Source organism: Aegilops tauschii, chromosome 6, assembly GCF_002575655.3.
Source record: "Aegilops tauschii subsp. strangulata cultivar AL8/78 chromosome 6, Aet v6.0, whole genome shotgun sequence".
NCBI lineage: Eukaryota > Viridiplantae > Streptophyta > Magnoliopsida > Poales > Poaceae > Aegilops > Aegilops tauschii.
The window spans coordinates 455,429,438-455,457,431 of NC_053040.3; the positions used below are offsets into that span (position 1 = coordinate 455,429,438).

Consider the following 27,994-nt stretch of genomic DNA (forward strand, 5'->3'; position numbering starts at 1 on the left):
TTCATCAGATAAAAGAACATGTTATATGATAATAATAAATCACAATAATTTTCCAAATCTGTAACTAAAATGTACGTTGATGTTGTACAGACTGTTAACAAATTGATAGTCATATTCAGCAACAAACTTGTAGGTCTATACCTATAAAACATAAGCTATTTCAAATATGATGCTTGGAACAGCTTGATAAAAGTTGGAAGAGCTCAATGTGACTAAACAGGCTAGACATGGATTGGCATGGTGACTGAAAGATCAATCTCCACTGATCCGAACAGAACACCAACAAATGTACCCATGAACTGCCCGTACAGGTGTGATAGCAGAGACCTCAAAGAGCTTCCTGTTTCTTTCCTTGAAATTACAACTCCCGACTATTTAACTATTTATTTACAATAAGCAAGTGAATAGATAAGCAAAACAGAGGGATAACAACTCTACAATCTTACTATGAAATAACCAGTAATGTTTTCCAGATCACAAAAATCAGATATTGAACAGTTATGAAAAACTGACAAAGTTAAGGCTGATTTATGTTGAACATTTGGCTCTTTGAAGTGCAGCTCTTGGTCAGTTTAGCAACTGAACATGGATTGAGCAAATCTATCATCTTTTTTTAATCTGCTTTAGCTTACTGTTTGTAATGAATATAGCTCATCAGAATTTAACACTACATGGAAACTAAACTGAGCGAGACTATGTGTAAAGCGTACCTGATGCCTTGAGCTCTGGAATGGTACTGCATAAATGTAGAAACACAAATGTCAGACATAAACTGGTCGATCTTTAATCAAGCAACAACTGATAAAATCAGGCCATTTGCAAGTTGTAAACATATAGGCAGAGCCGCGCAAGCATATTTCCGAATGATATATATTGAAGCCATGTCGCCGGAATAATCTATCAACTTCTATTTCACCTGGCTCGGATTGGCTTCAGTGTAGATCGCATTGTAAGCTTGGAACATCAGGTACACTTGTTTAAGGTGCAGATCCGACATCAGATACACATGCTTCTTCATTTTCATTTTCTAAATAGAGGTAAGAGTTTGACCAGAAAATTAAAATGTGTCTCAGTCTGTTGTACGCATAACATCAAACAGGTTATGGGTGGATGCTCATGAATAGCAGAAGATGGTTCACACTAAAGAAAGAACCCAGAAAGTACTTTGCCCATTACAAATCCATGTACATGAGAGAGAGGGGCGCATGCTAGCAGCTAGCTAGTTGTCGCTGCTTCTTGCTGCTCCTCCTTGATGCTAGTCACCGCTCCTGCTATCCTACCTCAAACGCCTACGCATGTAGCCAAAGAAGAATCAGAGAGATAAGTTGACAAAATAAGGGCAGAGAGCATGGGGACAACAGGAGAAGATGCGTCGTTAAGCCACCATCACCCCGAGCGCCGTCAGCAGGTCGCACACACAATCAAGCTTGGTCGGGAGGAGCAGGAGGTCCACGCGTCCCCATCCAGCCTGCGGCACATCAAACATGGGTTGCAGACGGGGTGTTGTGAAGGAGCTCGGCCAGGAGGAGAATGATGTCTGCGCCCGGCAGCGCCGGTATCCATCCATCCGGCGTTCAAGTTCCGTTTGCCGCCCATCCTCTCCTCTATGCTGCACCCAGGAAAGTGGAGCTCTCATCTAGGCTGCATCCAGGAAAGGGGTGGATCCGGATCGAGCACACACACACAGAGGAGGAGGATCGAGAGGCGATGACTCATGGGAGTTGGTCGGCCGATGGAGAGCGGCGACGGTAGAGGAGAAGGAGAGAGAGGAGTTAGGGAAGGTGCAACGCTGGCGGTGGAAAGCCGCAGGGGCGTGGGGCACACCGGGTAAGGGTGGGCGCAGCGGCGGGCATGGGCGGCGCGGAGCGAAAGGGCGGGGGCGGCGCGCGGCGGATGGGTGGGGGCCGGCGGGGGCGGCGCCCGACAGATGGACGGGGACCGGTGGTGGCGGCGCCTGGAGGTGGTGATGGGCGGCAAGGTCGTGGGTCGTTCGGGTGGTTGTTTTTCTTTTATGTCTCTGTACCGGTTAAGGTCGTGGCCTCGTGGGTCGTTCGGGTGGTTGTTTTTCTTTTCTGTCCCTGTACCAGTTAAGGTCGTGGCCTCGTGGGTCGTTCGGGTGGTTGTTTTTCTTTTCTGTCCCTGTACCGGTTCGCATAGACTTGAAAAATAGGATTGTGGGTATAATTACCAGAAAACACAGGGACTTCATTGAAAAAAGCCGCGACGGTGAACCCGACAGACTCAAACCGTGCTTTATTATTATTATATATATTATTATTATATTATTATTATTATTATTATTATTATTATTACTATCACAAATGCCCGTGCGTTGCACCGGGCGAAAAAGGGGCACAACTGGCTTCATGTTCCATTATGCACCATTTTATATATCCAATTTTAATAAACATCGATAATAAGGTTAAGCAGATTAGTGTTTTCTATAGCATAGAAAACATGCCCGTGCGTTGCAGCGGGAGTTTTAAAAAATAGCCCATGGTCCTAACCTTATCCAATAAGCATGGCTAAAGACACCCCCACCCCTGAAGTTCAGAATCTAAAAAAGAAACCCAACAGTTTTGGTTTGCAACTTCCTTCTTACGAAATACAAAGTGAAAGCGTAAACTTACGAGGAGAAGCGTATTGTGACGGTGAATCCAACAAAGTCAATCCATGCTTTATTATTATTAGGGAGAGAGATATATCATTCAAGGATCTCTGTCTCAGTGGAAAATATAATAGAAAAAGGAAATAGATTTTCGAAAAAATGCTCCTGGCAAAGTTCAACTCAATAAAAGTCATTAGTTGATTTTTTTTTCCTGTGTGACTGAAGACTCAGGATTTGAACTAAAATTATGTGGATTTTTTTCTCTCTAGCCAAAGTTAGGTCAAGCCTGCTAAACTCTGTAGCCTGTTTAAATTACATGTTTTTATGAATATATTCTCGTTTAGCTCTTGAGAATTAAGTAAATATACCAATCCAAACGTTAATTTTTTCATCAACACCATACATGTACGTACACTCTACAGTGACGTTAGAGGGAAATACAAAGCAATTTTTTTGGTACAGTACATATAGATTTGTCTTTTTTGTGTAGCTCACATTTTAATGTATTTCGACCTGAAAATTTGCACAGATGTACATTATGTATCTAGGTATATGTGTATTTATTTTCAGAATTTTTTGAAACTAAAAAGTTTGGATTTAGAAGTTACATGTGCATTATGTATCTACGTATATGTGTATTTATTTTCAGAATTTTTTGAAACTAAAAAGTTTGGATTTAGAAGTTTTCAAATAAAGGCCTCCGTGGAGCTCGGTCTCTAGTTGGCATTTTCGAATAGAAACAAACTATAAAATAATTATTAATCAACAGAGTACACGATTCTGTACTATTTGTGATTTCCACAGTATTGTCATGTCTGAACCCACAAACATCGAATTTTGAAGCAATCCGTCATCTCTTATAATTGGCAACCCCCAAAAATGTATATCCTGGCAAGCTCCAAAAGTTTTCTACATATATGTAAGGGATATCTTAAGTAGAAACCAAAATCTATTATTAATTTCTCAAAGGGAAAAAATCCATCTCTACATGTTCATTGTCTCCCTGCTCATTGTCTATTAACTGTTGGCTGCAAGAAATCTCTCTGACAAATTACCTTCCACCGATTGAGCTCCCTACACAAGCATATTGGTAGGAAAACAAGGTTAGCATATTGGAATAAGATATTTGAGTCATTTGACATTTCGAGATGAATTGATACTATTTGACATACCCGTTTAACTTTGGATTTTCCTAATACAATTGATGAAGTCCAGTACACCAGTAGGCATGTTATCTTCACATTCATTGTCCTTGAATGTTAGTAGTTGGCCCAAAATTAGTTTTCTGAGTTCATATCCATCCTATTCATTCATTTTTTTGTAAAAGAATGACATCAGCATCACATGTATAATAATCATAAAAGCAAATATCTATACGGTTGCAATATTTACCTTTAAAAATGGCAAATGTGGTCTTTCGTCTTCCCATGTGGACATGAATAGGGGAACAAGATAACCAGACAGTTCCCTTATATAAGAATATAAATATACTTTATTAATATTGTCTACATACTCAAATCAACAAATAATCAGTATCTAGTATTCATCTTCTGAAAAATACCTGTTGTAAACTGGAATATCATCTAGGATTCTATGATGCCATAAGAGAATATCCTCGTTCCATCTAGACCCACGGCATGCTTTTGACATTGCTTTCGGTAAATGTTCGGAAATCCATATAATTTTTTCACATATTTTGCGAGTGGGTTGTATCGGTACATTGGATTAATAGGAGTAGGGTCCAAAATGTACACTGTTCTGGTATCTTGATCCAATGTGAATAGAATGAATTCATCAATGCATTGTACTGGAATATGGATATGAAATAGGCTACATATTAGATGCAATAAAAAAATTGCTCTAAAGTATACAAAAGTGCTCTTACCGATTTGCATGTTGAAACATTATATTTGATACCAGGCCAACTACGAACAGAATTTGCTAGTTGCTCCACATCTAACTTTTTACGAAAATCTGGGTGCCTTCCAAAATCAGTAGTCATCTAGTATATAAAATTATTGGTTAGAAAGATGATAAAAAATTAGAATATAAAAAGAATATAACGAATATAAAAACATACCCAAAATTTCATGTCGAGATAATGCTTTGCTATCAGTTGCTTTGTTTTTTGTGATGTTTGGATGTCATCCAACATAATCTTCCGTACGATCAAATTAAAGCAATCACGGTCCATGGGTAAATCATCCTTTAGCAATCCTTGTAGTTTTCTGAGAGACAAGCTAATTGGATATGGTTTTGAACTTCGGATCCATACTTTCCTGATAATGTTACAAATTAAGAAAATAAACCATTAATAAAACAATTCAGATACTATACAATTGCAATACTAATTTAAAATGACTTACTCTAAAATCTTGGTGTAATTAATTGATTTAATGAAGCTAAAGAGTCCAGCTGTTAACTCATGTAAGGTCATATTAGAAAGAATTGATATTAGTGATCTGTATTTATTTTCAACAGATAATGGGATTTTTGTTTATGTTTTTTTATATCATCTAAACTTTCCAATATTTGAACATCATCAGGATCTCCCTTGCTGTCATCGTCACTTTCTTCAACGATTGTAGTCATTGCTGCAGTGTTTGTTTTCCAACATAATAGTATGTTGGCTAACTTAAACCTAAAAGAAGTAATCATTTCCTGTGCAACACGAACAATTATTAGTATATTTAAAAAGTACTTTTTGTAAAAGTAACATACTTTTTATTAAAAAAAGATATATACATGTGTAATTGGGTAGGATAGTGCACATCCGGTGAAATATTCCATAAATTTAACCATAAATAAACCACATGAAGAACTATATTTTTGAATTGCCTTTTGTAATTGTTCTGTGATCTTCCATTCAGTAAGATCAACGTCTTTCCAATCGTCGCCTACCAACTTTTGACTTTTAAGAAGGTCCAAATGAAATTGTATTCCTCGTAGCTAAAAATAAAGTAGTGGTAAGAAGAAATGATACACATTATCTAAGTATATTAAAAATCGTGTTGTAACTAACCGTATTAGCAAGATCATCTCTGTCAGAATTCCAGCACAATGAGTCTAGAACTTGAACCTCACATTTTTTGTATTCACAACAGCTAAATACCAATGTGTGTTATTGGCATTTATTGGAAGTTTAATCTGTAATAAAGATAATTAGGAAAATAGTAAATGAAAATGCATGAAACCTAGAACATGTAAATTATGAATATGGAGATTACCATGTCATGCTGCATATATTCGAGGACAATCTCTGTCATGAAGGCACTACCTTCTTGTATTCCAATGGTGCCGTCTTGTTTAAATAGTGAGGTAACAAATGGACTCTCAAAATATACTTTATTATCATTCTGGAGATGTATTTGGTCCTTTATACAACATATATATGCATTGATCACCTATAATTAAGAATTAAAAAAATACATTACTAATTGATATTAGTGATTAGAAACTCTTTACTGTTTGAGTAAGGGTACTTACATCATCATTTACCCACTCTTTCTCATCTAGCAGGCACATCAATTGATGTTGCAAGACAGAACTTCCATCTATCTGAACCAGCAATTGTTTTCTCAAAGATGATTCTATTGCTATATGAGCACATAGATCATGGTCGGTCAATGTATAGTCTGCAGGAAATCAAATAATTTAAGAATATATTGTATACGAAAGCACACGTGATAAATCAAGCAAATACCTTGTGGGAGATAATCATATGTCTCATCAACTTTGATCTCTTTATGTGAATTTGGTTCCTTAATATCATGCAATGGGAAAACAGGAGATATTGTCGAGCTAGATGGGGATGGAGGTGATGGTAGTGTATCATGATTCATCTGATTATCTGATTCCGGCACAAACGATTCAAAACACTCTGAACCTGGAGAAGATGTTTTCATAGTTGGTGACATAGGTGATGGTTCCAGTACACGTGATTCAGAATTTTTTGCCTTTTTGGAAGGCCGGTTATCAAAATCCTCTGCAATGTCCAGTTCAGTGATGTCATCTATTTTCTGCAGTCAGAACAAAAATAAAATGTAAACCTCCAACCGTTAGATCAGTTGAAACAGAGGTAGTACATCATAGCTCCCAGTCTGAATATATGAAACGTACAGTCTTCACGTCGGTATCATCCAGCATTATTGGTGCAATGTCCGAGAGCTGAACCTCCTTGGCCTCCACCTGAGTTGGATTGGATGCCTTTGGCACCTGCACGTGCATACACATCAGAGACATGAAAACCAGGCCAAATCACTTTTTTATTTATTGCATGAATGGCAGGGCAATTCTGAACATCAAATGACAGCAGACACTTAATTCTACTAAACCATCAAAGAGATGCCACACTTCAGTGTTAACAGAAATAATACAAACAGTGCCATCAACTAAAAAGGCTGTATTCATCATTCTCTCAATTGTTCCGATAAGAACTGAGCTATGTTGCATTGGTGAGCTATGTTCTTCTAAATTTTTTTCCCTGACAGAAGGGAAAACACCCAGCTTCTATTAGATAAAACAAAGTATTACAAGGTATATATGGAGAAAAGTGTCGCAGTAATAGACGCATTGTACATGTACCAGGGCTCACATATGCAAACTAATATGAAGGGGATTCATACCTCTAATGTAGTTGCCAAAGGAAACATTGGACGGCTCAACGGATGTTCATCACTCATCTTAAGGGCCTGAAAAAAAATCAACTCCAAATCAGAATAAGCTTTTTGCAGACGGACATCAATGTTGACTAAACCATAACTGTGAAAAAAATAGCTGATCATTCTTTTATTCTCTCAAGTGGCACCCGGCACTTAATTCTACTGAAAAATATGCCGTTCAAATTAAGTGAAGCAAGTTCATACAATAATTAGAAGGTTCAGTACAGTTCTTTGTTTCAAATTGTTTTTCTTGTGATGCGGCAAAGAAATTCTCCTACAGTTGCAAAAATCATTATTCATAGTTTAATAGTAATAATGTTCAGGCAGGCACAAATTTAGGAAAAATACCACATGAATCTGAATTGAACCGTACATGATTCACAATCGCATCTAAATACAAAACCAACAGTGGTCCTCCATCTAAGCAATCCACGAGTACACTTGATCTCAAGATTACTAACTAAAACCAAGTCTCGCAACAGTAAGAGAAGAAGACTATGACCACCAGTATCAAGTGCTGAAGAATCGTATTAGGTGTTTTACAATTACAGATAGTCGAAGAGCAGTGAAGTGGAAGCAAAGAGGCAACCAAAGCTTGATATTCAGCTCATCTCCAGCAACAGCGGCAGCAAGGTGGCGTCAGTGACGGTCACGGTCAGGTCAAGTTTTGACGAACTTCAGGCTCTACCGCGCCGTGGCGTAGCTTCGAGGGGATACATACCTCTCGTGTAGCCACCACAGGACTCGGCCGGCGTTCTTGTTCCTCCGGCGAACTCGGCGCTTGTTCCTCCGCCGAACTCGGCGCTTCTTCCTCCGGCGAACTTGGCGGCGACATTGGATGTTTGTTCAAAAATTGCAATTTGGACAGGATGATGGAGATTATGGTCGAAGGGCAAAACCTGATGGAGATTCCGGCCGAGGACCCTTGCTTCTTATAGCAGCCAATCAAATCCGAGTCGGGCACTACATCAATTTGTGTTGGAGAAGGACACGGCCGGCCTCCAATTTTCCATCCAAATCACGATAGGAGCAGCGGAGGTTGAGAAGGATACCACGGAGGAGGCCAGAGAGGACTGGCGGCCGGAGCCGGCGGCCGGTGTACCATCCTCCATGAACGCCCACGGCGTCCGCCTTCTCCTCCGCCTCGGCTGTAGCCGTGCAGCAAGCCCACGGCGTCCGCCTTCTCCTCCGCCTCGTCTGTAGCTGCACCCATGGCGTCCGCCTTCTCCTCCGCCGCGGCTAGCCGTCCGACGAAGGTGCCGCCCCTCACCTGCTCGTGCTCCGCCGTCGCTGCCGTCGCTGGAAAGGGAGGAAGGCGCCGCCCCTCACGTGCTCGTGCTCCGCCGTCGCTGCCGTCGCTGGAAAGGGAGGAGTTTTGAACGGCGAAGAAAGCCGCGAGATGGGATTGGGAGGCAGGAGATGAAATTGGGTTTTTACGTAATTATTAGTACCACCTTGTTTATATTACGATTTTGTCCATACAAATTGTAAAAGCGTATTATGACATGAGAAGAAAGCGTATTGTGACGGTGAACCCGACAAAGTCGATCCATACTTTATTATTAGGGAGAGATTAGGGAGAGATTATTATATTATTAGGGATAGATTTGAGGAATCGAATGGTTTTTTCTTACGCCTTAGTACCACCTCGCGTATATGTTTTAAATTCAAACTGAAAGCGTCAATTCACAGATAGATATTTTCTGATTGCACCTATAAATATATGCATATCAAATTTCAAATGTATAAAAAGATAGCATGCAACAATAAAAAAACAATTGAATCCATTTCACTTGCAATATACACTACCAGGAGAAAGCTTATAAATAAAACCTTAGCAATAGTGCGGGGTTATGGGGCAGCGCTACTGCTACTTAGTAGTAGCGCGTGGCCAGTACCAGCGCTACAGATAGGACAGTAGCAGTAGCGCGGGTCGGCAGATCAGCGCTGCTGCTAAGTGGTCCCATCCTCACCCATCGGGCTACCCGTAGTAGTAACCTTCTACAAACAGCAGCGCTACTACTAGTCACATAGCAGTAGCGCGTGTCGGTGGCCCATCGTTACCGCTATGTGTGCACGATGCCAGCAGGTGGGCCCCACTTAGCAGCAGCGTGGGCACACGGACATGCGCTACATTTTTTTGAGATACACGTTGAACATTTTTTCGAGAAGGGTTTAAAGCTTCGTCAAGTGATGTACGCTTAACATTTTTTCGAGATACATGTTGAACATTTGTCAAACGCACATTGAATACAAACAAGCATTCTGCAATTGCTACCGAATCAGTGCAACTTTAAACAACCACTTGAGAAGTGTTAGAACAATGGATCGTGCAAAGAAAGAGGCGCGCATTTGTGGAACCAGATAGCGCATAGAGGGTATGGAGGGAGTCAAGAAATGGATATCTTGGTTTAGCAACGGCTGCCTATCCTTTTCTTTCATGAAAGGTATGATCTAGAGTGTGATGCTGATCCTATTTTTAATACACGGTGAACATTTCACACATTGAACAATTTTCATAAATGCCATGAACATTTTTTTCAAACATGCAAACATTTGTTAATTGTTAGTGATGTACGTGAACATTTTTATATGTTGTATAAATTTTTTTATCATGTCATGAACAATTTTTTTGGAATTGTACGTAACATTTTTAAAAAAGTTTCAAAAGCATTTCAAAAAAGTTTCAAAAGCATTTCGCCCCGACCCCCGCGTCGTCCCCAGGGCGGCTCGGGGGAACCCTAGGTACGCCGCCGCCGCTCCCCTCTACAGCACGTCCCCCCTCCCGCCGCCGCCGGGCGAAGCCCGCACCGGAGGACAGTGGCGGCGGGGATCTCCGCGCGCTCGGCGGCCTAGGTTGCCGGCATGAGCCCGTGGTGGTGGGAGTCTCGTCCTCGGCGTCTCCGGCCGGCATGGCGGCTGCCCGGCGTGGCGTCCTCGTCCTCTCGCGGGTGATGGGCTGCCGGCTGCTCGTGGCTGCCTCGACGCGACGGCGTCCCGAGGTTTCAGATCTGGCCGTGGCGGGCTCGGCCGTTCTGGCCCGTTAGCTTCGGCCGGCGGTGAGGTTGGTGGTCGTGCGTGGTGATGGCGCCGCCGCCATGCAAGAGGTGCTTGGGCCAGTGGGTTCGCATGCTGGAGGCGCTGGGGTTCCCCCATCCTCGTCGTCCGGCAGCGTGAGGGTGCGGAGGTAGGGTTGCTCCGGGCGAAAGCCGACGCCGCGGTGTCTGCGGGTGTCGCTCTCCTCCTGGGGGCCGTTGTGGAGTTCTCCGACCTCCTCCGTTCTCGGGTCACTTTCTTCGGGTGAAAGCCCAGGACCTGCGGTGCAGGACCAGACGATGGCGTGATACATCGCTTCCCCTCCTGAGGGCGTCGTCTTGAAGATCGTGATTCCCTGCGTGCTTTCCCAGAGCTGGACTTGCACGACATCGCGACAGGTGGTCGGCGATGCGCCCAGAGGTGGAGCGGTGTTTCCTCCTCCGCATCGAAGACGGCGGATCTCGGCGGCGTGGCGCAGCAAAAACTCGGTGCCCGATGTGTGTAGATGGACTCGCGCGGGAGGAGGTGGCTGTCTGGCGTCATGGTGGCGTTGATGGCAGAGTGGCCTGACAAGGTAGAAGCCTCAATATCTGCTCTGAAGACGCACCTGTGGAAGATGGCAGCGACGACACATGTGAGTGCGTCAGACCGGTTTGTGCCCCAGACCCGGTATGTGGCTCGGCTGGGGCTTCCGGCTTTTGATGATAGGTTTAGGTGAGTGGTCTGGGTATTTGGCCCAGCTAGCATCCCTTCATCATATGGATAGGAGTAGTGGCATATGGATAGGAGTAGTGGATCGAGAACGTGGCAGCGCCCACCCTGCTGCACCTCGAGCATCGGGAAGAGGCACAGGAGAGAAAGCGGCGGTGCAAGAGGCCGTGAGGCTGCGGAGGGCCGAACGGCGCGGAGGGGGGAACCGGATCTGGGGCGGCGCAGGTCCCTGGCGGCGCGGGTCTAGGGAGCGCCGGAGGGGGGTCCCTGGCGGCGGGGTTTGGCGAGCTCGGCGTCCATGGCGTTCTCTTGTACATGGCAGAGAGAAGGGAGGCAGAGGTGAGGTAGGGGATAAGGAAGGAGAACCAGGAAGGAAGGGGGCGCGACGGGGCGACCTTGCTGCTCGGTCTGGTCGGAGGCCCGACGTGGCGGCTGCTTGCTGCGGCCGTCCATGGCGGCTCCTGCGGGAACAGAGACACAGAGAGAGATAAGCAGCAAAGAGGGAACGACAGGAGGAGGTAAGGAGAATGGAGAGAGATGGCTAGGCGCGAGGAGAGGTCAGCGAGGTCGGCGGCTCGTCTGTTCGCCGGTGAGGCGGCTGGTCGCGAGGACGGGTGCAGGGAAGGAGGAGCTCGGAGCGGGATTGAGGAGCAGGGGAGGCCGGACAGCGCGGAGGGGGGAAAAGCCGTGTGGGGCTCGAGGACGGTAAAGGATTGGTCATGGCTCTCCACGCCGCTCATTTGTTCAGCCCATCTACCTAATACACTGAAGGGTGGGCTCAAACAGCAAACCGGGACCACCGATGCAGTAGGGTAGAGATCGGCCGAGTACAAAAGCGAAAATCCATCCCCTCATGTCACCCTTGCCCAATCCCAAACAGCTCAACGTGTGCCCATCATTCACGCAGCCTCCAAATAAACCCACCCTCTGCCTGCTGGCCCCACAGACTCACGACCCCGCTTGTCATCCTCACGTGAAGCTGGTTTGGATGTGAAAAAAAAGCGACGGTTGACCAGCTGCCAGCAGCTAAAAAAGCACTGTAGCGAATTCATCCTGCGGTCAAAAATGGCCAGCGCGAACAATGCCGCTAGAATGGCGGGTAGTCTACCGGGGTTTATATGTTCAATAAGAAGGCAGGAACCAAGCGCTAGTTTTCAGTTTGCTCTTAACACGATTACCGTTACAAGATGCCAACGTTTTTTAGTTGTTGATTACTATGTGACCAAATTGTTTTTCAACTAAAAATTGTCTGATTTGATCGATCGGTGGACTAGTGCATGCATGCGGTAACTAATTTAGTTCTCTTACTATATTTGCCAAAGAATTTACTAGCAAGTGGAAGAAAAAGTTGCCTTGATTTTACCGAGCGGGGCCTGGTTTGCTTACCTAGTAACCATTCCAATTCTATTGCCATATTTCCCAAAACGTTTACTAGTAGGTTGAAGAAAAATCGATGGTTAGGCCGAGCGGCGCGTGCAACTTGACCGGCGCGTAGGATTAGCAAGTCTATGCTCACGCACAGTTTAGCGCTACCGTGAAAAATATAAATAACTATGGAATAAATACAATGTGGTGTACTGCGCCAAAGAGGGAGGGGGGCATATGCCCCCTGTCCATGTAGATTTTTTGTTCCGTAAATCATTTTTTGTAATTTAAGATGGGACCTAGGCCACCGCATCGACATCTAGCAGGGGGCGGGTCGGCCAGTTCCAGCACCAGGGCCCCTCATTCGGACGGTAGCATCCTCGTCCTCCATGAGGATGACAACGACGTCCTGCTGTGGATCAAGGAGATGCGTGGGTGGCTTATGCTGCTGGCGTTTTTGGCGGCGACGTTGGCGTGCGAATCAGGATTGAATCTCCCAGAAGGGTTCAGGCAGGACGATAAGCCCTGGCCAAATGGGAATATGGGATGCACGAAATGGGAATATGGGATGCACGACGACAGATTCAAACCTAGAACCTGAACAATCACAGAGCAGCACAACAACCACTAGGACGTCGCACCACGTTTGTCAAGTTACTTCTTTTTTCATTTATTCTTTTTCAAGATTGCGATGCCCCTGGTTTTGGGAAGTTTCCCAAACCGGGTTTTCTATTTTCTGGACCGGGTTTGTTGAGTTTTTTATTTTTTTTCTTATGTTTTCTTTGTTTATTTTTTGTTTTCTTTTTCTTTTGCAAATGCGTGAACTTTTCTCAATTTTCACATATTTTAAAAAAAATCGGCGAAATCTATTTCAAATTTTTTGAACTTTTTCAGATTTGATGAACTTTTTCCCAAAATTTATGAACCTTTTTTTATTCTGATGAACTTTTATGAAAATTGATGATTTTTAAAATTTTGATGAACTTTTTTTCAAATTCGATGATTTTTTTCAAAATTATTAAGTTTTTAAAAAATCATGGACTTTTCTTAAAAATTGTTGAATTTTCAAATTTGCCAACTTTCATAAAATTCGGTGAATTTTTGTATTGTTGTTATATTTTCTCTTTTTTTGTTTTTTTAAGTCAACTGGTCAATCGGCCCGGTCAACCGCGGCCATTCGACCACAAAGACACGAGCGATATTTTGAATTAATGAAGAGACGAGTGAGTTTTCTTTTCAAATTGCCGAACTTTTTTCAATTTTCGTGAACTTTTGGAATACGTGAACTTTTTCCTTTTGAAACAGGTTCGTGAATTTTTTTTTTGAATGTTCTTAAGCCTTTTTTTGAAATTTGTGAGCACCTAGTCTTTGTTACAGTGCGGCTACAGTTGTTCGTAAGTATTTCGCGCTTTTCTCAGTCGCTAGTAACAGGTAGCTCGGTTAGCCAAACCTGTATATGAACTCAACGGCATGACAACAAGTTTTCTTGGGTTATTCCCCGCTACTATAAAACTAGATGAGGCCCCACACGTTGTTGCGGGACTGTTTTGCAATATTTGAGGTGGGGTTTCGGTTATATGGAAAATGAATATTTTAAATAGTATTTTATTAAGAAATATAAGAATTAAATGTAACTAGCATATAGAATGATTTTCCATGCATGTATATTTGCGTGCTGAGGTGGATTTTTATTATGAATAATTGCATGTTGAGATGGACTTTTTCATGCATGTTGAATGATGGGGAGTCATGCTTATATATCGAGAGAAATATGTTAGTTTTTTTAGATTAACAAAGAAATATGTTAATGACTATTTTTTTTGGCTAAAACACACGCTTTATTACTCAAGAATGTTCTGAGGGATACATCTCAAGTTTGGAGGTTGAAGCAGCCAAACATGGCGACCAATAGACAGACTAAGCGCGTATTTAGCGAGGCTATGTGCCTCAATATTTGTGATTCTACGTTCAAAAATAAAAGAACAAGATTGAAATTCAGACTCCATTTGCTTGATCTCCCGGATAATATGTGCATGTGTTCCTCCATTGCCTTCAGAAATATTGGAGACCACTTCCTTGCAGTCCGATGCGACCGCCACTTGTTAATGACTAATGGGACTAGCTATTTAGATATAGAAGATCCGCTTACGCGTTGATGGGCCGGCCCTGCAGCGTTGGCGCGTGGGCGCCAGGTCCTGGCGCCTGAAGCGCTGACTAGGAGCTCCCGGCTCCGAAACCTATCTCCCATCCCAGCGGCAGCAGCCTCTCCGATGTCGCCACACCTGGCGTGAAGGCTTCTTGCTGTTGATCACCAACTTGAGGTATACAAATTTATTCCTCAAAAGTATCCCCATCTTTGGCTTCGTGCCAATTTGTTCATCTTCTTCTTTTGTCGATCAGAGAGGCTGAGAATTAGGTCCAATTTCGTCGTGGTGTTGCCTGCAGAGACGAGGATGAGGAGGCGGTTCGTGAACCTGGTGACGCGGAACTGGACGGAAGGCGTCTACTCGGTGCGCCGGATCGATCCTTATCGCCATTTCTTCTACGGCTCAGCAGAAGCAGCGCTCGGAGCAGCGGCCGAGAAGACGGAGCCTTTTCCGGCGATGCAGATCAAGGACCTGCCGAGCCCATGCATGAACATCGTCGCAGCGAGCCCCGGCGGCACCCTGGACATGTTCGCGCTCCTCACCCCCGGCGACGGCAGAATCGTCTACGCCAACACCATCGGCCGGGCCGCGCTGTACGACGCCGACAGGCATGTCCTCCACCGCCTCCGCACGCCCAAGGGGGTCAGGCCCGTCTGCCTCTCCATCGCGCACCCCGGCGCCGACGACGACAGCATGTATGTCCTGGACGCGTGCCCCGAGGAGGGCGCCGAGCGATGCTTCGAGGTCCTCGAGCCCGCGCCCGCCGTGTTCAGGAGCAGCAGCTTGATGCCGCCATGGTGCTCGCGCCTTCTCCCGCCGCCTCCCTTTGTCCGCCGCCCGGAAAGCTCCAGCAGCCTGGGCCGAGACCCTATTCTCCGCCAAGTTCGGTGGTACCAAGGATCTTGTATCACCTCCTTTACCACCACCGTCGACGGCCACGGCTGCTCGACCATCTACATATCATGCGCTGGCGCTGGCGGCGTCGATGTCGGCACCTACAGCTTCGAGACGGCGCGCCCGGAGTCTCGTCACCATCTAGGATGGATCCTCTCGGACAAATGGAGTCACGTCGGGGAATGGATGATGCCCTTTCATGGCAGAGCTCAGTATGTCCCTGAGTTCAACTTCAACCTGTGGTTAGGCTTCTCAGCATTGGGCCCCTGCCACCACCTGTGCGCTACGGACCTCTCTGCCATGGACGATGGACGGCAGCCCACCGTGCCCACGGTATGGGAAGATCTGAACCCGCCTGCTGACGGAGAGCCATGGCTTCCAAAACAGCTCGAGCTTCTCCACCTGGGCGGTGGCAAACTTCTCATCACCAAGACCTTTTCAGAAGGAGAAAGAGCAGTGATGACTTTTGTGTGCTCACCGGCGTAGAGATGATGGCTACCGCCGGTGATGACCGGCAGCAGACCCTTCAGATGATCAAGCACAAGTGCGCACGTATTGTCTTCACGGACGAGGACATCCAGTGGGTGCTCTGAAATCTGAATGAATGATCTTGCGTCCCTTCACGTTAATTGTCTCTCGCATTTGTGATGATGTTGCTCTGGACCATGGTTTTTTACCTGAAGGGAAATGTTGACCTTTTTGTGTTCGCAAGATATAATTTTCAGTATCTTGACGCTGTTGGTATTTGTTAGATTGAAACGTGCTGTAATTTCGATTGATGGTAACTTGTAAAATCTTGAAATTTGCCATCCTGCCAATGTTGTATTCTAATCTAGAATGTGTATGTGTACATATATAGCTGATGGTGTCGTGCATATTTGGACATAATGGCAGTTGATGTAGATGCAAAGATTGTGCATATGGTACCCAAATGACTGGGACAGTGCATGCTCTCGTCTTTTTTTAGATCAACGCTGCTATACACACGACAAAGTCAAGCCGATGCTTGCACGACGATATGGTTAGAACCGTCCATGCAAAGCAGAAAGTGCAGCCCAGCCGCAGATTTACTGTCGTCCACAAATCGTCCAAAGGAAAGTCGTCTGTATAGTAGTTTCGTTTTTAGATACAACAGGAAGATACGTGCACACTCTCGTCTTTTTTTTTAGCACTTGTAAGTTCTAACGCCAATGAAATATTGGGCATTATATTAATTGTGCAAGCCAAATATTTTGCATTAATAATCTCCATTTTATACCAAAGTGCAGTATTACCTTTTGGGGGACTAAGTAAATGCAAATAAAATCTGCTAAACTATAGTCATAAATATTTCAATAATCAAGTTCCTTTCAAAGGAGGCCTAGCTAGCTAAGCTTCTCCTGGAACAATTCTTGCATCTCATTATTCTCTGGTAGTTTGAGACTCATGGGTAACAACTTTAGTCTCTTCATCCTGGTTCTATGCATTCTACATCTTATCCATGGCATACTTGGAGGTAGACCCCATGCTGGCAATCAGGTGAGTGCATTTCAGAAATTCCCAGCAATATTGATGCCTGATTTCAAACTTGTTGCATGCATGGTTCAAGATCAACGGCCTAATATTTTTTTTCAGGAGGAGCTTGGTGTCTCTGGTGGCAACTTAAAGCCAATCAACCTGAAGATGGATGGTTTGGATCCACCTCCTGCAAATGTGTCAACGTTCCCTAATTATGGCGTCAGAACTTCCTATGTGAGTATATTAACCCCCTCTGGTTTGAGTCGTTTCCAGCATCAACAGCCTCAAGAACATAACTTTGAAGCTGACATTATCTTTTTCTTGTGGGGACGATGACAAAGTAACAATATTTGAGACAAATTACATATACAATTAACCAAAGTATATTCAACCTAAACATGAACACGAATCATGGTTGTCACTGACAACCTAGATATAGGATGACTGCTGATTATGCCAAACCGCTTATTAAGGAAACATGTCACCTTTCGTCTAAAAAATAGATAAAATGATCTAAACCATTAGGTTTAATCTGCATGGGGCTGTGATGTTGTTTTGAAGTGTGTTGTTGGGGTGAAACTAAATCACGTTGCACTAAACAGGATCCACCGTGTCAATTTTTTAGTAGATCCATATCTTAAGTAATGGGAATAAAAATGCTTGGTGTGCGCACCTAAATATCCAGATGAAAACACAAACATCACAATAAACCAAGTTGTTACAAACATCTAAATCAAACTATAGCTATAGAAATCGACACAGATGGAGAAAGTTTATATATAAATATCCTCTACCTTACCAAATAGAGCATAATTACAGTGACATCTTCAAGTAAATTCCTTTTTTTAACCAGGATGCAGCATATAAAACAAATGTGGCGCGGGATTACTATGGGATTGAAGCTACAATCGACGTACATGGTCTCTCTTTGCGTCAAGATCAACACAGTGGAGCTGCCTTGATTATTAAGTATTCGAAAGCGTTCGATCGTAACATGATTGTTGTTGGATGGCATGTAAGTCACTTTCATTTATTTTTTATTTCATTTTCTTACTATGTGTGTATGGTAATACAAGTATGTTCCCAACTAATTTTATTTTCAAGATTAATTTGTACCCTTATCTTCCAAGATTAATTTGTACAAGTTGCAATTCCAGGCCAACCAAATTTTTGGTTTTTGGAGTTTGTGTAGGACAAAGCAACGGGAGACTGGCTTGTGCACTGTGGATTCGGGTCGAAGCCAAAGTTAATCGGGCGTTTCCCCAAGACCTTGTTCGCCACCTTGGCCGACAAGGCGGATGAGATACAAGCCCGAGGTTTTGTGCTGACTCAAGCTAGTCCTTTGGCCCCGATGGGGAGCGGTTTCCGTCCCAGCAACGTGAAAGCCGCGTCATTCAGCAATATCATGTTTCTGGATCAAGATGGCAAGAGGTTTGGAGTCCCGCAAGATTTCACGCCCTACATGACGAACGATAAGGTGTACGCCGTGTCTCAGATCAGCCCCAACGGCGGGTTCATGTATGGTGGGCCGTCTGAATGATGATGTGTGTTCACGGTCGATGGCTGGTTTGCTTTAGCCACATGTAACATTTGAGATATGATAAACCTTGCTTTGATGTCACATTTGCTTGTTATTTTTTCTCGCAACGCTGGCCACTTCGAAGTGATACGCTTTCCCTTTGTCGGCTGCTAGTTTAAAAGCTGAATCGACACTGACTAAGAAAAAAACGATTGTTTCTGAGTATAGCAAATACACTCCATGCCCCCGCAAAAAGAAAAGAACCGTAATCAATTATTTGACTCAGCAAGCTGCTCAGTGTCCACTGAGATACATCACATATATTTGGTGTCAAGTACAGTTTATTTTATTTATTTTGAAAGGAGGTGTTAGCTCAGTTTAAATGATGATACTATCAATAATCAGGTGCGGTGAAGCGTTTACCATGTACATATTGTATGCCTTCCAAAATGCAGGTACTGTTGTGGTTGTTGAGCTGTTCACTCACAGCAGAGAGCAGAGTGATCTACTGACAGACAAGACAAGTAGGCAAAACATATACCTGATCTGCTTCGTTTGATGTGCAATCAGTCTGAAAATGTTTGCCCTCTGAGTCGGAGTGCCATCGATAAGCCTGAGTATTCCTGTTGCTTGGATAACACAAAATTGACATCGATTCAGAATCTGTGACGAGATGCTGCCTTGATGACTGTAGAAATAAAGTGATTAACATCACTGGATCTGCCATCCTATGAACTATTTGGAGGATCAGGATTGACTTGCTTTGGCAAATTTACTTTTTGCATTTGCAGGTGTAAAAAGTACATGTAGTAACGAACAGGATAAACAACAAATACACAGAACAATTTATCAAACTGTACTTGCTGAAAGAAGAGCAGCGGCATTTGTTTAAAATTTAGAAAGGGCCCTTGCTAGAGAGCAAAGGGGCCAAAACTTAATATTGAAAATTGGCAGGGGCCGCGCGAACGCGTACCCCCTCTACCACAAATTATGACGTCCACTCTCCCGCTTGGGGAGATGGTAAGCCAGCACATCCACCAAGTGCAATGTGGACCACTAGCCTAGGCCACGGTCCTTCTTGATCGGCCGTCGACCCCGTCCAGGTAAGTATGTTTCAAGGTTGCATCATGCCTTGCTTATATAGCCTGCTCCCCATCCCTGACTCCTCGCGTTGGCAAGGTGGTACTAAACGAGAGCGCCGTGGTGCAGCCGTTCAGTTCAAAGATTAGTGGGCCTGATACTTCTATGGGCCTTCAGTGCTGAGGCCCAGGTCTTTGCTTCAATGGTCAGTTTCAAACGGGCTGGGCACATGCATCCAGTTGCTAAAAAAAAACCCTCGAAAAAAAAGAGTTGCTAAAAAAAACCATGCATCCAGCCATCTACGCATGGTCCTATGTTCTTCATTCACCCCTCAAAAGAAAATAGGTTGTATGTTCTTCATTCCAGAGCAATAGCATTTGACTGTACAAGATGAGCAGCAGCATTTGAATGAAATTCACAAAAGAAAAGTTGCATTTGAATTGATTGATAAGAAAAAAGAGCAGCAGCATTTTCTTCATGTTGCCATCTGTATATCAATTAGCTGCGCTGACTGTAGCCAATTATTCCACTTCCAATTTCCAAAGCTGCTCAGTATTCACTAAGATTATTTACTCATATTGGTTTCACTTCAGTTTGAATTATGGTAATCCCTCTGTAAATAAATACAAGAGCATTTAGATCGCGCACTTCAGAATCTTTGCGCCATCATCATTTCTTAGAGGTATTCTTTTTTCTCGCAACGCTGGCCACTTCGAAGTGATACGCTGGCTGCTAGTTTAAAAGCTGAATCAACTCCGACAAAGAAGAAAGCGATTGTTTCGAGTACAGCAAATACCCTTGGTGAAATTTTTTAAATGGTATGAAACATTTTTTTAAATGGTACAACAAACATTTTTCGAGTACGCGACCCGTGCCTAACCGAACAAGTCCTTAGGGATTTGGAAAAGGAGGACGACATGACGCATCCTTTCCAATGCAATATTGCCTTGATGGGCTGTTTTTTTTTACAGGTCGTTTGTTCTTCATCCAAGAGTAGTAGCACTTTCTTTATGTTATCATTTGTATATCCAGTTACCAGCGCCGACTGTAATCAATTATTCGACTCGCAAGCTGCTCAGTGTCCACTCAGATAATTCACATATATTGGTGTTAGTTCAGTTTAAATGATGATACTATCAATAAACAAGTGTGGCTAAGCGCATACCAGCGTGGTCTCTTAACGCCACCATCAAGCTCTGAGGTCTTCAACCTACACATGTACATGTTGTGTGGAAGATTGCCATGCCTTCCAAAATGCAGGAGTTATCTGGCTAAGAGACAGGCGACATGTAGGCAAAACATCTACCTGATCTGCCCTGTTTGATGTGCAGTCAGACTGAAAATGTTCGCCCTCTGAGCCTGATGAGTGCCATTCATAGCCTGGCTAAGTATTTCTGATTGCTTTGATAACACAAAATTTACATACATCGATTCAGAATCTGTGACGAGATGGTGCATTGATGACTGTAGAAATAAAGTGATCAACATCATTGGATCTGCCATGCTATGAACTATTTGGCGGAATCAGGAATGACTTGAGCTTTGGCAAATTTACTTGGTCGAATTTGCAGGTGTGAAAAGTACATGTACATCATAACAGCAAACAAACACTGAATCAATCAAAGATCCAACGCCTTGGTAACGAACAGCAGAAACAACAAATTTCCAGAACATTTTATCAAACTGACCTTGCTAGAGAGCAAAAAGGGTCAAAACTTAGTATTGAGAATTGGCAGGGGCCGCGCGAACGCGTACCCCCTCTACCACAAATTATGACGTCCACTCTCCCGTTTAGGGAGATGGTAAGCCAGCGCATCCACCAAGTGCAATGTGGACCACTAGCCTAGGCCACGGCCCTTCATGATCGGCCGTCGACCCCGTCCAGGTAAGTATGTTTCAAGGTTGCACCATGACTTGCTTATATAGCCTGCTCCCCGTCCCTTAGTCCTCATGTTGGCGAGGTGGTACTAAAAAGAGCGCCTTGGTGCAGCCAATCAGTTCAAAGATTAGTGGGCCTGATACTTCTATGGGCTTTCAGTGCTAAGGCCCAGCTCTTTGCTTCAATGGTCAATTTCAAACGGGCTGGGCACATGCACCCAGTGCTAAAAAAAAATGCATCCAGCCATCTACGCATGGTCGTATGTTCTTCATTTACCCCTAAAAAAAATAGATCGTACGTTCTTCATTCATCCCTAAAAAAAATAGGTTGTATGTTCTTCATTCCAGAGCAATGGCATTTGACTGTAAAAGATGAGCAGCAGCATTTGAATGAAATTCACAAAAAAAAAGTTGCTTTTGAAAATTTCCAAAGCTTCTCAGTATTCACTGAGATTATTTATACATATTGGTTTTACTTCAATTTGAATTATGGTACTCCCTCTTTAAAGAAATATAAGAGCGTTTAGATCGCGCACTTCGGCATGCGCCATCATCAATTTTTTGATGTATTCAACTTTGGAGGCACTGTTGCGGTTGTCCAGTTGTTGACTCACAAAGTGATCTGGTTGAAAGACAAAACAAGTAGGCCAAACATCTATCTGCTCTGGCTGTCTCAAAAAAAAAACTAAAAAATTCTATCTGATCTGCCCTATTTGATGCCCAGCTAGACTGAAGATGTACTCCTTCTGTTTCTAAATATAAGACTTATAAGACTTTTTAGAGATTTCAATACGGACTACATACGGATGTATATAAACACATTTTAGAGTATAGATTCACTTATTTTGCTTCGTATGTAGTCTCTATTGAAATCTCTAAAAAACATATATTTAGAAACGGAGGGAGTAAATGCTAAGACATTTGCTCTTTGAGTGCCATGCCATTCATAGTTTGGTCAAATACCCCTGACCTTACCACAACAAGGAGCCTACTTCTTCCATCATAACAACAATGAACACTGAATCAATCGAGAATCCAATGCTTACAACAACAACAACAACAACATAGCGGCACAAACCGAGAAAGAAGAACGCGGCAAACATCGACGAGTCTTACACGCTAGGTTCTCTTACAAACCTTCTAAGGGGGGCCTACATAGCCTTCGACGAAGCAACCCCCCCTCCTTGTAACAGCTACCGGCGCTGGCGCTCTACTTGCTGGCTGCACTGATACTGGGTGACCAAGGACATGGTCAGGACATAAGGTGACAAGGGGCCAGGTGGTTGTATCGAGGGTCATACTACTCTGGGCTGCTGCGGGCTCAGCATCTCATCCTCAGACGAGACGTCGTGCTTCGACGACAGCTTCTGCTTTTGCCCGTTCCGTCTCCTGCTGGTGTTCCCGCCTCGCGCCTTCGGCGCTTGCTTGGCGTCGCTCGTCTGCAGATAGACGAGATGAAATGGTCAGCTCGGAAATGTCTAGCACAGGTACTGCTCAGCACTCCACACAAATTAGTTAACCTCATTGCAGAAACCTAAGTGAAGGATTATACAAACACATAAGTATTCTTTTGTCTGTTATTGATTACTAAACCACCAGGACATCCGAGACCAACTGTCGTGTGTTGTCGCCATACGCCATGGCAAGTTGAGCCAACCAGTGTCAACCAGCACCGCTACTTTGAAGATTCTTAAAGAACAATAGAAAATACAGAATATCATCAGATAACAGGTGCGGCCTTATCATGAAGCATTCAACTGGTTGGCAATTTAAGGTAGCCAGAACGACACGTGATCTGGCGATAAAAGGAAGCGGTGAACAAGTCAGCAACAGCACCATACAACGTAGAACAACTTTAAAAAAAGCGGACGTTATAACAAAGCAAAAAAGGTCGTGTGGGCCCCATCCATCTGTTTAGTTGCTAAAAAGCCATTATCCCACTGGAAATTTGCAATTTCTCTAAATCACATAGACCATGAGACAAGAAGTCACATCAAGTCAATACAAAAAAGCCTATCCAAAGGCAATTTACATACGCGAGAAAAGTAGCTCAGCGGACTGTTCTACCATGTGAGCCACGCTACAGACAGTGATGTACCACTAATGAATCATTCCGAAGGCCCTACCGAGAAACCTCATAGCCGATAAGCAAGCCCTCGTGTGAAGAATACATCCAGTGGTGGAGCTAGATTTTGCATCACTTGGTTGGTGGTCCATCCAATGCAAAAAGTTCCACCGGGGCCCTCCGCGTTTATTTTGGCCAGAATGTTTCATGATTATGGCGATGAAATTCCTAATTAGCTTAGAAGTGAACGTCTAGTGGCTTCCACGACCTGGGACCCTGTAGGCCCCTATCACCATCCAATGCAGGTGAAATTGCACAAAGACCAAAAGGTCACTACCTATCTAACTAACCCTTTCTCATGAATGGCCAGTCATGCTGGACAATGGAAAAGGTACCCAAAAGTACGACAAAGGATCGTTGCAAAACACCTATATATTCCAGTATACGAGGTTATGCTTGGGTATCTGATGCTGAACTTATTAAGCAAGCTAATACACAGAATTGACAAATAAATAGGGACTCGCAAGGGATACTTACCCCAAAACAAAACTCAGGCTGGCTGTAACCCGCACCCGCTTCCCCAGCTCTTGGAGGCTTCCCAGAGCCCATTGCTGATGAGCCACGCTTGTTAATGCCGTTACATGAGGCTGCTTCTGCCTCTGTAGCTAGCGGAGGTGGTGGAGATGGCGACGAGGAAGGGGAGGTCGAGAATGTTTGGAACGGGTCATGATGGCCCTTGGCAGGTCCATTGCAAAATCCTGAGTCAATATCAGACTGGAACATGTCCACAAACAGCTGCTGCAGCTCCTCAAAGCTCTCCTGCCTCTGCAAATCCAAAGGCTCATTGTTATTGCATGTTTTCCTTGGATGAACAGAGTCCAGGAAAAAAACATATTTTTCCTAGTTGATTCCAGAAAAGTTCACCCAAGTTTCATTTTTGGTATCCAAGAAAAACCATGGAAGATAGGGAACTCCAACAATCCTTTTTCAAGCCTTGAACATACATACATACAAAAAAAAATTATCTTTTGAAGCTACTGAAATCCTTCAAGCAAACCTAAGAAAGATTTTAATGACTCGTCCACTCATATTTGGACAACTTTGTTATGTTTATTGACGAGTTTTCCAATGGACAAGGAAATATGCATACAAATCATATAGTTATGCTGTGAAAAGTCATGTGCAATGTCAAAAACTTAAATTTTAACTTTATGCTTAGCTCGGAATTTTGCAACAGAAAAGCATACCCCCCCCCCCCCCCCCCCCCCACACACACACACCCAAGTGCCAACAATTTTTCCCACAATAGCACAAAATTCTAAACAAACAGCAGCAAGATCCTTGTAGAACAAATAAAACGTGACGAGGGCTCCAAGAAGCCCAAAAGAAGATTGGGTTCAGTCCAAAAACAGCAAGTTTTTTTTTCATCCATATTAGGATACAGTGACAAAGAACAAAAATCACTATTTTTTTTTCCCTTTTCCTAGTTCTTCTTCCAAGTCTAGGATAAACATTTTACGAACAAGGGAACAGATAAGATGATGGTAGGCGAAGTATTGTGATAAAATCTGTGTCGAAACCCAAAATAACAGAAATAGTAACAGCTAATGATAGATTACAGAAAACATCTAAATCGGAGACCGTGAAGCGAATGGTTCTTACCGCTGGCCGCGCCTGGCTCATCATATGGGCCATCTCACCAAGGAAGTCCCCCATCCCCTGCATCTGCAAAACAATAGCAGAAAACGTCACTCACACTATAAGCAATACTGACGGAAAGCCCAATTACAATGCGCGATCCTTACACTGTCGTCGCTGTCTTCTTCTTCCTGGTACACCCCCACGTCGTAGAGGAACCGCTTGTTGGCATCGGAGAGGACTGCACAAGAACAACAACGGGATGGGAGCACGAGGGCTCCATGCGATAAGTTTGCCAACTAGCTTGCTAGATCGGTTCGGCGGGTTAGTCAGTTTGTTATTGCAACATGTAACTAGTGATGTGAGGTGGGTTGTGAATACAGAATATATGAATATGGGGAGTGGGAGTGGAGCTTGAGACAGGGAAGATTGAGACCGGAATAGGCGCCCTGGATCTCCTGGAACTTCTCCTTGGCCTCCTCCATGTGCTTGGTGCCGCCGGAGGACGAGCATCTGTCCGGATGCCATCTCTGCAACAGGTTACAGATCAAGTTTTCAGCTGAATTTGCAGAAGAAGAAAGGAAGAAAAAAGCAGAGCAGTTTCAGAGTTTGAACAGAGCAAAACTTGGGACGGATCAAGCAATGTTCAACGAGTACGGAGATGGCAGGACAGGCGAAATACGCCAATAATTGGCTACAGGCGTGGCGTCCGGGGATCCAAATCACCGGATCGACAAAGATCACGAGCTCCGGCGCAAACTCGCGTAAAGTATGGGGCGCATACAGGACTGCAGCGCCGTTGAGCTACAGGAATACGAACGAACTTTGGCGCCAACCTCCAATTTCCGAACCGGAGATCGACGACCGGTAATTATCTTCCCTGCCATGGCGCGAGGCGCAATCCACGGCCGTACCTCCGCGATTCCCGGTCGAATCGAGAGTGGGGGGAGCACGTACCACGTAGATGCAGAGGAAGATTTGACTAAGAAAACGCGGAAACGTGCACAACGGAGGAACAGAGGATGAGTCCGTGATTCTCGCTCACCATGGCGAGCTTCCGGTAGGCGAGCTTGAGGTCGGCGTCGGAGCACTCCTTGCTGAGCCCCAGCACGGCGTACAGGTCGCCGCCGCCGGGCGCCGCCGGCTCCCCGCGGCCGCACCCGTTGTCGCCGCCGGTGGCCATGCCGCGTCCCGCGTCGCCGGCCGGAGGGGCCCGAGGATGCGCGGGGGAGGATGAGGAGGAGGAGGAGGCGGAAGGGAGAGGAAGGAGGAGGGAGGTTCCTGGTGTTTCCTTCCTTCCCTCTCTCTCTCTCTCGGCTCAGGTCGCTCCTCTCCTCCACGCACTGCCCCTGGAAGCCTCTCGAAGCACGGCCATCATGCCCACTTGCCCCTATAAAACTCTTATTTTTTTCAACCTGCGAATTTCTCCTTCTGGCTTTGTTTTCACGCCTTGGCGCCTTGCGAAAAGGGGACGCGGTAGCTTCTTGCTTCCAAAACCAACTTTGGCCTGTGGAAAAAAGAAGTAAGTATATTAATAAATTCATGTTTTGTGTGCTCTTCAGCAAATTTAGTTGACAATGTTCTCAAAAAACTCTCTTTTTTGCACATAAATGTTCTAAAAAGACTTGGAGACGCTCCGAGCTTGAGAAAAAAATTTATGTTATCCTTGTGGGGTAGGCCCGCTCTCCGAGCTAGAGAAACCGGGGGTGGCAGGCTTTGCTTCTACGGTAGGATGGTCGGTTTTTCATGTTCAGATGTGCACCTTTGCGACACCGTAGAGCCACGTTGGTCCATTTTCCTAATAATGCACAACTAATACGATCAAAGTGAGAAGCGCAGTTAGCAACGTTGCATCGGTTTTGAAAACGAGGTCTATCATATGAAGCGATTTTAGTGCTGCCTGTTAAACCATCGAGAAAGTGCCGTTACCGTTATCATATATAGCTCTTTCACATCAGTAGTAAAATACTTCGGGTATTGTGATCGAAGAGGTATATTTTCTTTGCGACCTATGTCCACTCTCCAAGCTGGGTGGCATGCCTAGAAACCGTCAGGTTTCCATCTCTAAATGTACATCTTTGCATGAGCATGACACTAACACTTAGCCCATTTTCCTAGTAATGCATAGCTACGACAAACGAAATGGCAAAGCTCGACCGGTAACATTCAATCGGTTTAAAAGCGATGTCTATCATATGAATCTATCGATAAGTTGTGTCATTATGTTGTGTTTCATAGCTCTCGTTTTATGTTAAACCTCGTTATGTTGTTATGCCCACTCTCCAAGCACGAGCAATTGTTTTAGGTGTATATATTGTGGACGAGAAACTGTTATGTTGTTGTTTAGGTCTATATATTGTGCTCTTTGAAGAAAAAGTTTTCCTTGCGAGCTAGGTCCACTCTCCAAGAACGAGAAACCATTGTAGACTCTGCATGTAGACATGCTTTGCTTACATGGACCATGGCAGATTGGACGACTTTTCATGTTTAAACATACATCTTTGCGGTACCGCAGAGCCGCGTTAGTCAAATTCCTAATAATGCACAACTAAGATGATCGAAGTGAGAAGCACAGTCAGCAATGTTCCATCGGTTTTGAAAGCGATGTCTACCATATGAAGCAATTTTAGTGCTACCAGGAAACCATTGAGAAAGCGTCATTAGTGTTATCATAGATCTTTCCTTTTAACTTTGGGTTTGTAAAGTTGCTAATAAATCGTGCATGTATTCCACATCCGCAGTAAAAATCTCCGAGTATTGTGATCGAAGAAGTATGTTTTCTTGTGAGGCGTGTCCATGCCTTCAAGTATAAAAAGAACGTTGGAGATTCTGGATGAAGTGCTAAAAACCGTCGGTTTCCATCTCTAAATGTGCATCTTTGCATCAGCATGACAC

General features: G+C 44.2%; 4 protein-coding genes, 1 long non-coding RNA gene and 2 other non-coding genes across 7 annotated transcripts; 2 read left to right on the top strand and 5 right to left on the bottom strand.

Moving 5' to 3' along the window:
- Window positions 1-3,360: 3,360 nt before the first annotated feature.
- On the bottom strand, window positions 3,361-5,552 carry LOC120965937 (uncharacterized). The gene is made up of 5 exons (XR_005758905.3): window positions 4,689-5,552; window positions 4,170-4,610; window positions 4,001-4,076; window positions 3,781-3,910; window positions 3,361-3,682 (listed from the first exon to the last, which is right to left on the bottom strand). It is a non-coding gene; the product is annotated as an uncharacterized lncRNA (long non-coding RNA).
- A 102-nt stretch (window positions 5,553-5,654) lies between these two features.
- LOC109767612 (putative ubiquitin-like-specific protease 1B) lies at window positions 5,655-6,900 on the bottom strand. Its single transcript, XM_073502437.1, has 4 exons — window positions 6,312-6,900; window positions 6,095-6,243; window positions 5,836-6,012; window positions 5,655-5,755 (listed from the first exon to the last, which is right to left on the bottom strand). Exons 1-4 carry the CDS (start codon window positions 6,523-6,525, stop codon window positions 5,675-5,677), a joined length of 621 nt encoding a protein of 206 aa, XP_073358538.1. The 5' UTR covers window positions 6,526-6,900; the 3' UTR covers window positions 5,655-5,674.
- Window positions 6,901-14,834: 7,934 nt separating this feature from the next.
- Window positions 14,835-15,908, top strand: LOC141026179 (uncharacterized). Its single transcript, XM_073502165.1, has one exon. The coding sequence runs from the start codon at window positions 14,835-14,837 to the stop codon at window positions 15,906-15,908; it is 1,074 nt and encodes a 357-aa protein (XP_073358266.1).
- A 972-nt stretch (window positions 15,909-16,880) lies between these two features.
- Window positions 16,881-18,566, top strand: LOC120965938 (uncharacterized). Its single transcript, XM_040391453.3, has 3 exons — window positions 16,881-17,153; window positions 17,773-17,934; window positions 18,112-18,566. The coding sequence occupies exons 1-3, from the start codon at window positions 16,974-16,976 to the stop codon at window positions 18,457-18,459; spliced, it is 690 nt and encodes a 229-aa protein (XP_040247387.2). The 5' UTR covers window positions 16,881-16,973; the 3' UTR covers window positions 18,460-18,566.
- Window positions 18,567-19,389: 823 nt separating this feature from the next.
- LOC120967644 (U1 spliceosomal RNA) lies at window positions 19,390-19,549 on the bottom strand. The gene has a single exon (XR_005761369.2). It is a non-coding gene; the product is annotated as a U1 spliceosomal RNA (small nuclear RNA).
- A 1,702-nt stretch (window positions 19,550-21,251) lies between these two features.
- On the bottom strand, window positions 21,252-21,411 carry LOC120967609 (U1 spliceosomal RNA). Its single transcript, XR_005761339.2, has one exon. It is a non-coding gene; the product is annotated as a U1 spliceosomal RNA (small nuclear RNA).
- Window positions 21,412-22,302: 891 nt separating this feature from the next.
- On the bottom strand, window positions 22,303-26,572 carry LOC109767610 (uncharacterized). The gene is made up of 6 exons (XM_020326353.4): window positions 26,145-26,572; window positions 25,536-25,629; window positions 25,267-25,340; window positions 25,124-25,186; window positions 23,999-24,286; window positions 22,303-22,835 (listed from the first exon to the last, which is right to left on the bottom strand). Exons 1-6 carry the CDS (start codon window positions 26,280-26,282, stop codon window positions 22,692-22,694), a joined length of 801 nt encoding a protein of 266 aa, XP_020181942.1. The 5' UTR covers window positions 26,283-26,572; the 3' UTR covers window positions 22,303-22,691.
- Between the last annotated feature and the right edge of the window lie 1,422 nt (window positions 26,573-27,994).

Coding starts and splice junctions, on each gene's coding strand:
- LOC120965938 (XM_040391453.3), top strand. CDS start 16,974: ATGCCTGATTTCAAACTTGTTGCATGCATGGTTCAAGATCAACGGCCT. Junction 17,154..17,772: donor ATGGCGTCAGAACTTCCTAT/GTGAGTATATTA, acceptor TTTTTTAACCAG/GATGCAGCATATAAAACAAA. Junction 17,935..18,111: donor TGATTGTTGTTGGATGGCAT/GTAAGTCACTTT, acceptor GAGTTTGTGTAG/GACAAAGCAACGGGAGACTG.
- LOC109767612 (XM_073502437.1), bottom strand. CDS start 6,525: ATGTCACCAACTATGAAAACATCTTCTCCAGGTTCAGAGTGTTTTGAA. Junction 6,244..6,311: donor ATATGATTATCTCCCACAAG/GTATTTGCTTGA, acceptor GATTTCCTGCAG/ACTATACATTGACCGACCAT. Junction 6,013..6,094: donor AAGAGTGGGTAAATGATGAT/GTAAGTACCCTT, acceptor TCTTAATTATAG/GTGATCAATGCATATATATG.
- LOC141026179 (XM_073502165.1), top strand. CDS start 14,835: ATGAGGAGGCGGTTCGTGAACCTGGTGACGCGGAACTGGACGGAAGGC.
- LOC109767610 (XM_020326353.4), bottom strand. CDS start 26,282: ATGGCCACCGGCGGCGACAACGGGTGCGGCCGCGGGGAGCCGGCGGCG. Junction 25,630..26,144: donor CCTACCGGAAGCTCGCCATG/GTGAGCGAGAAT, acceptor AACCTGTTGCAG/AGATGGCATCCGGACAGATG. Junction 25,341..25,535: donor GATCCAGGGCGCCTATTCCG/GTCTCAATCTTC, acceptor GTTCTTGTGCAG/TCCTCTCCGATGCCAACAAG.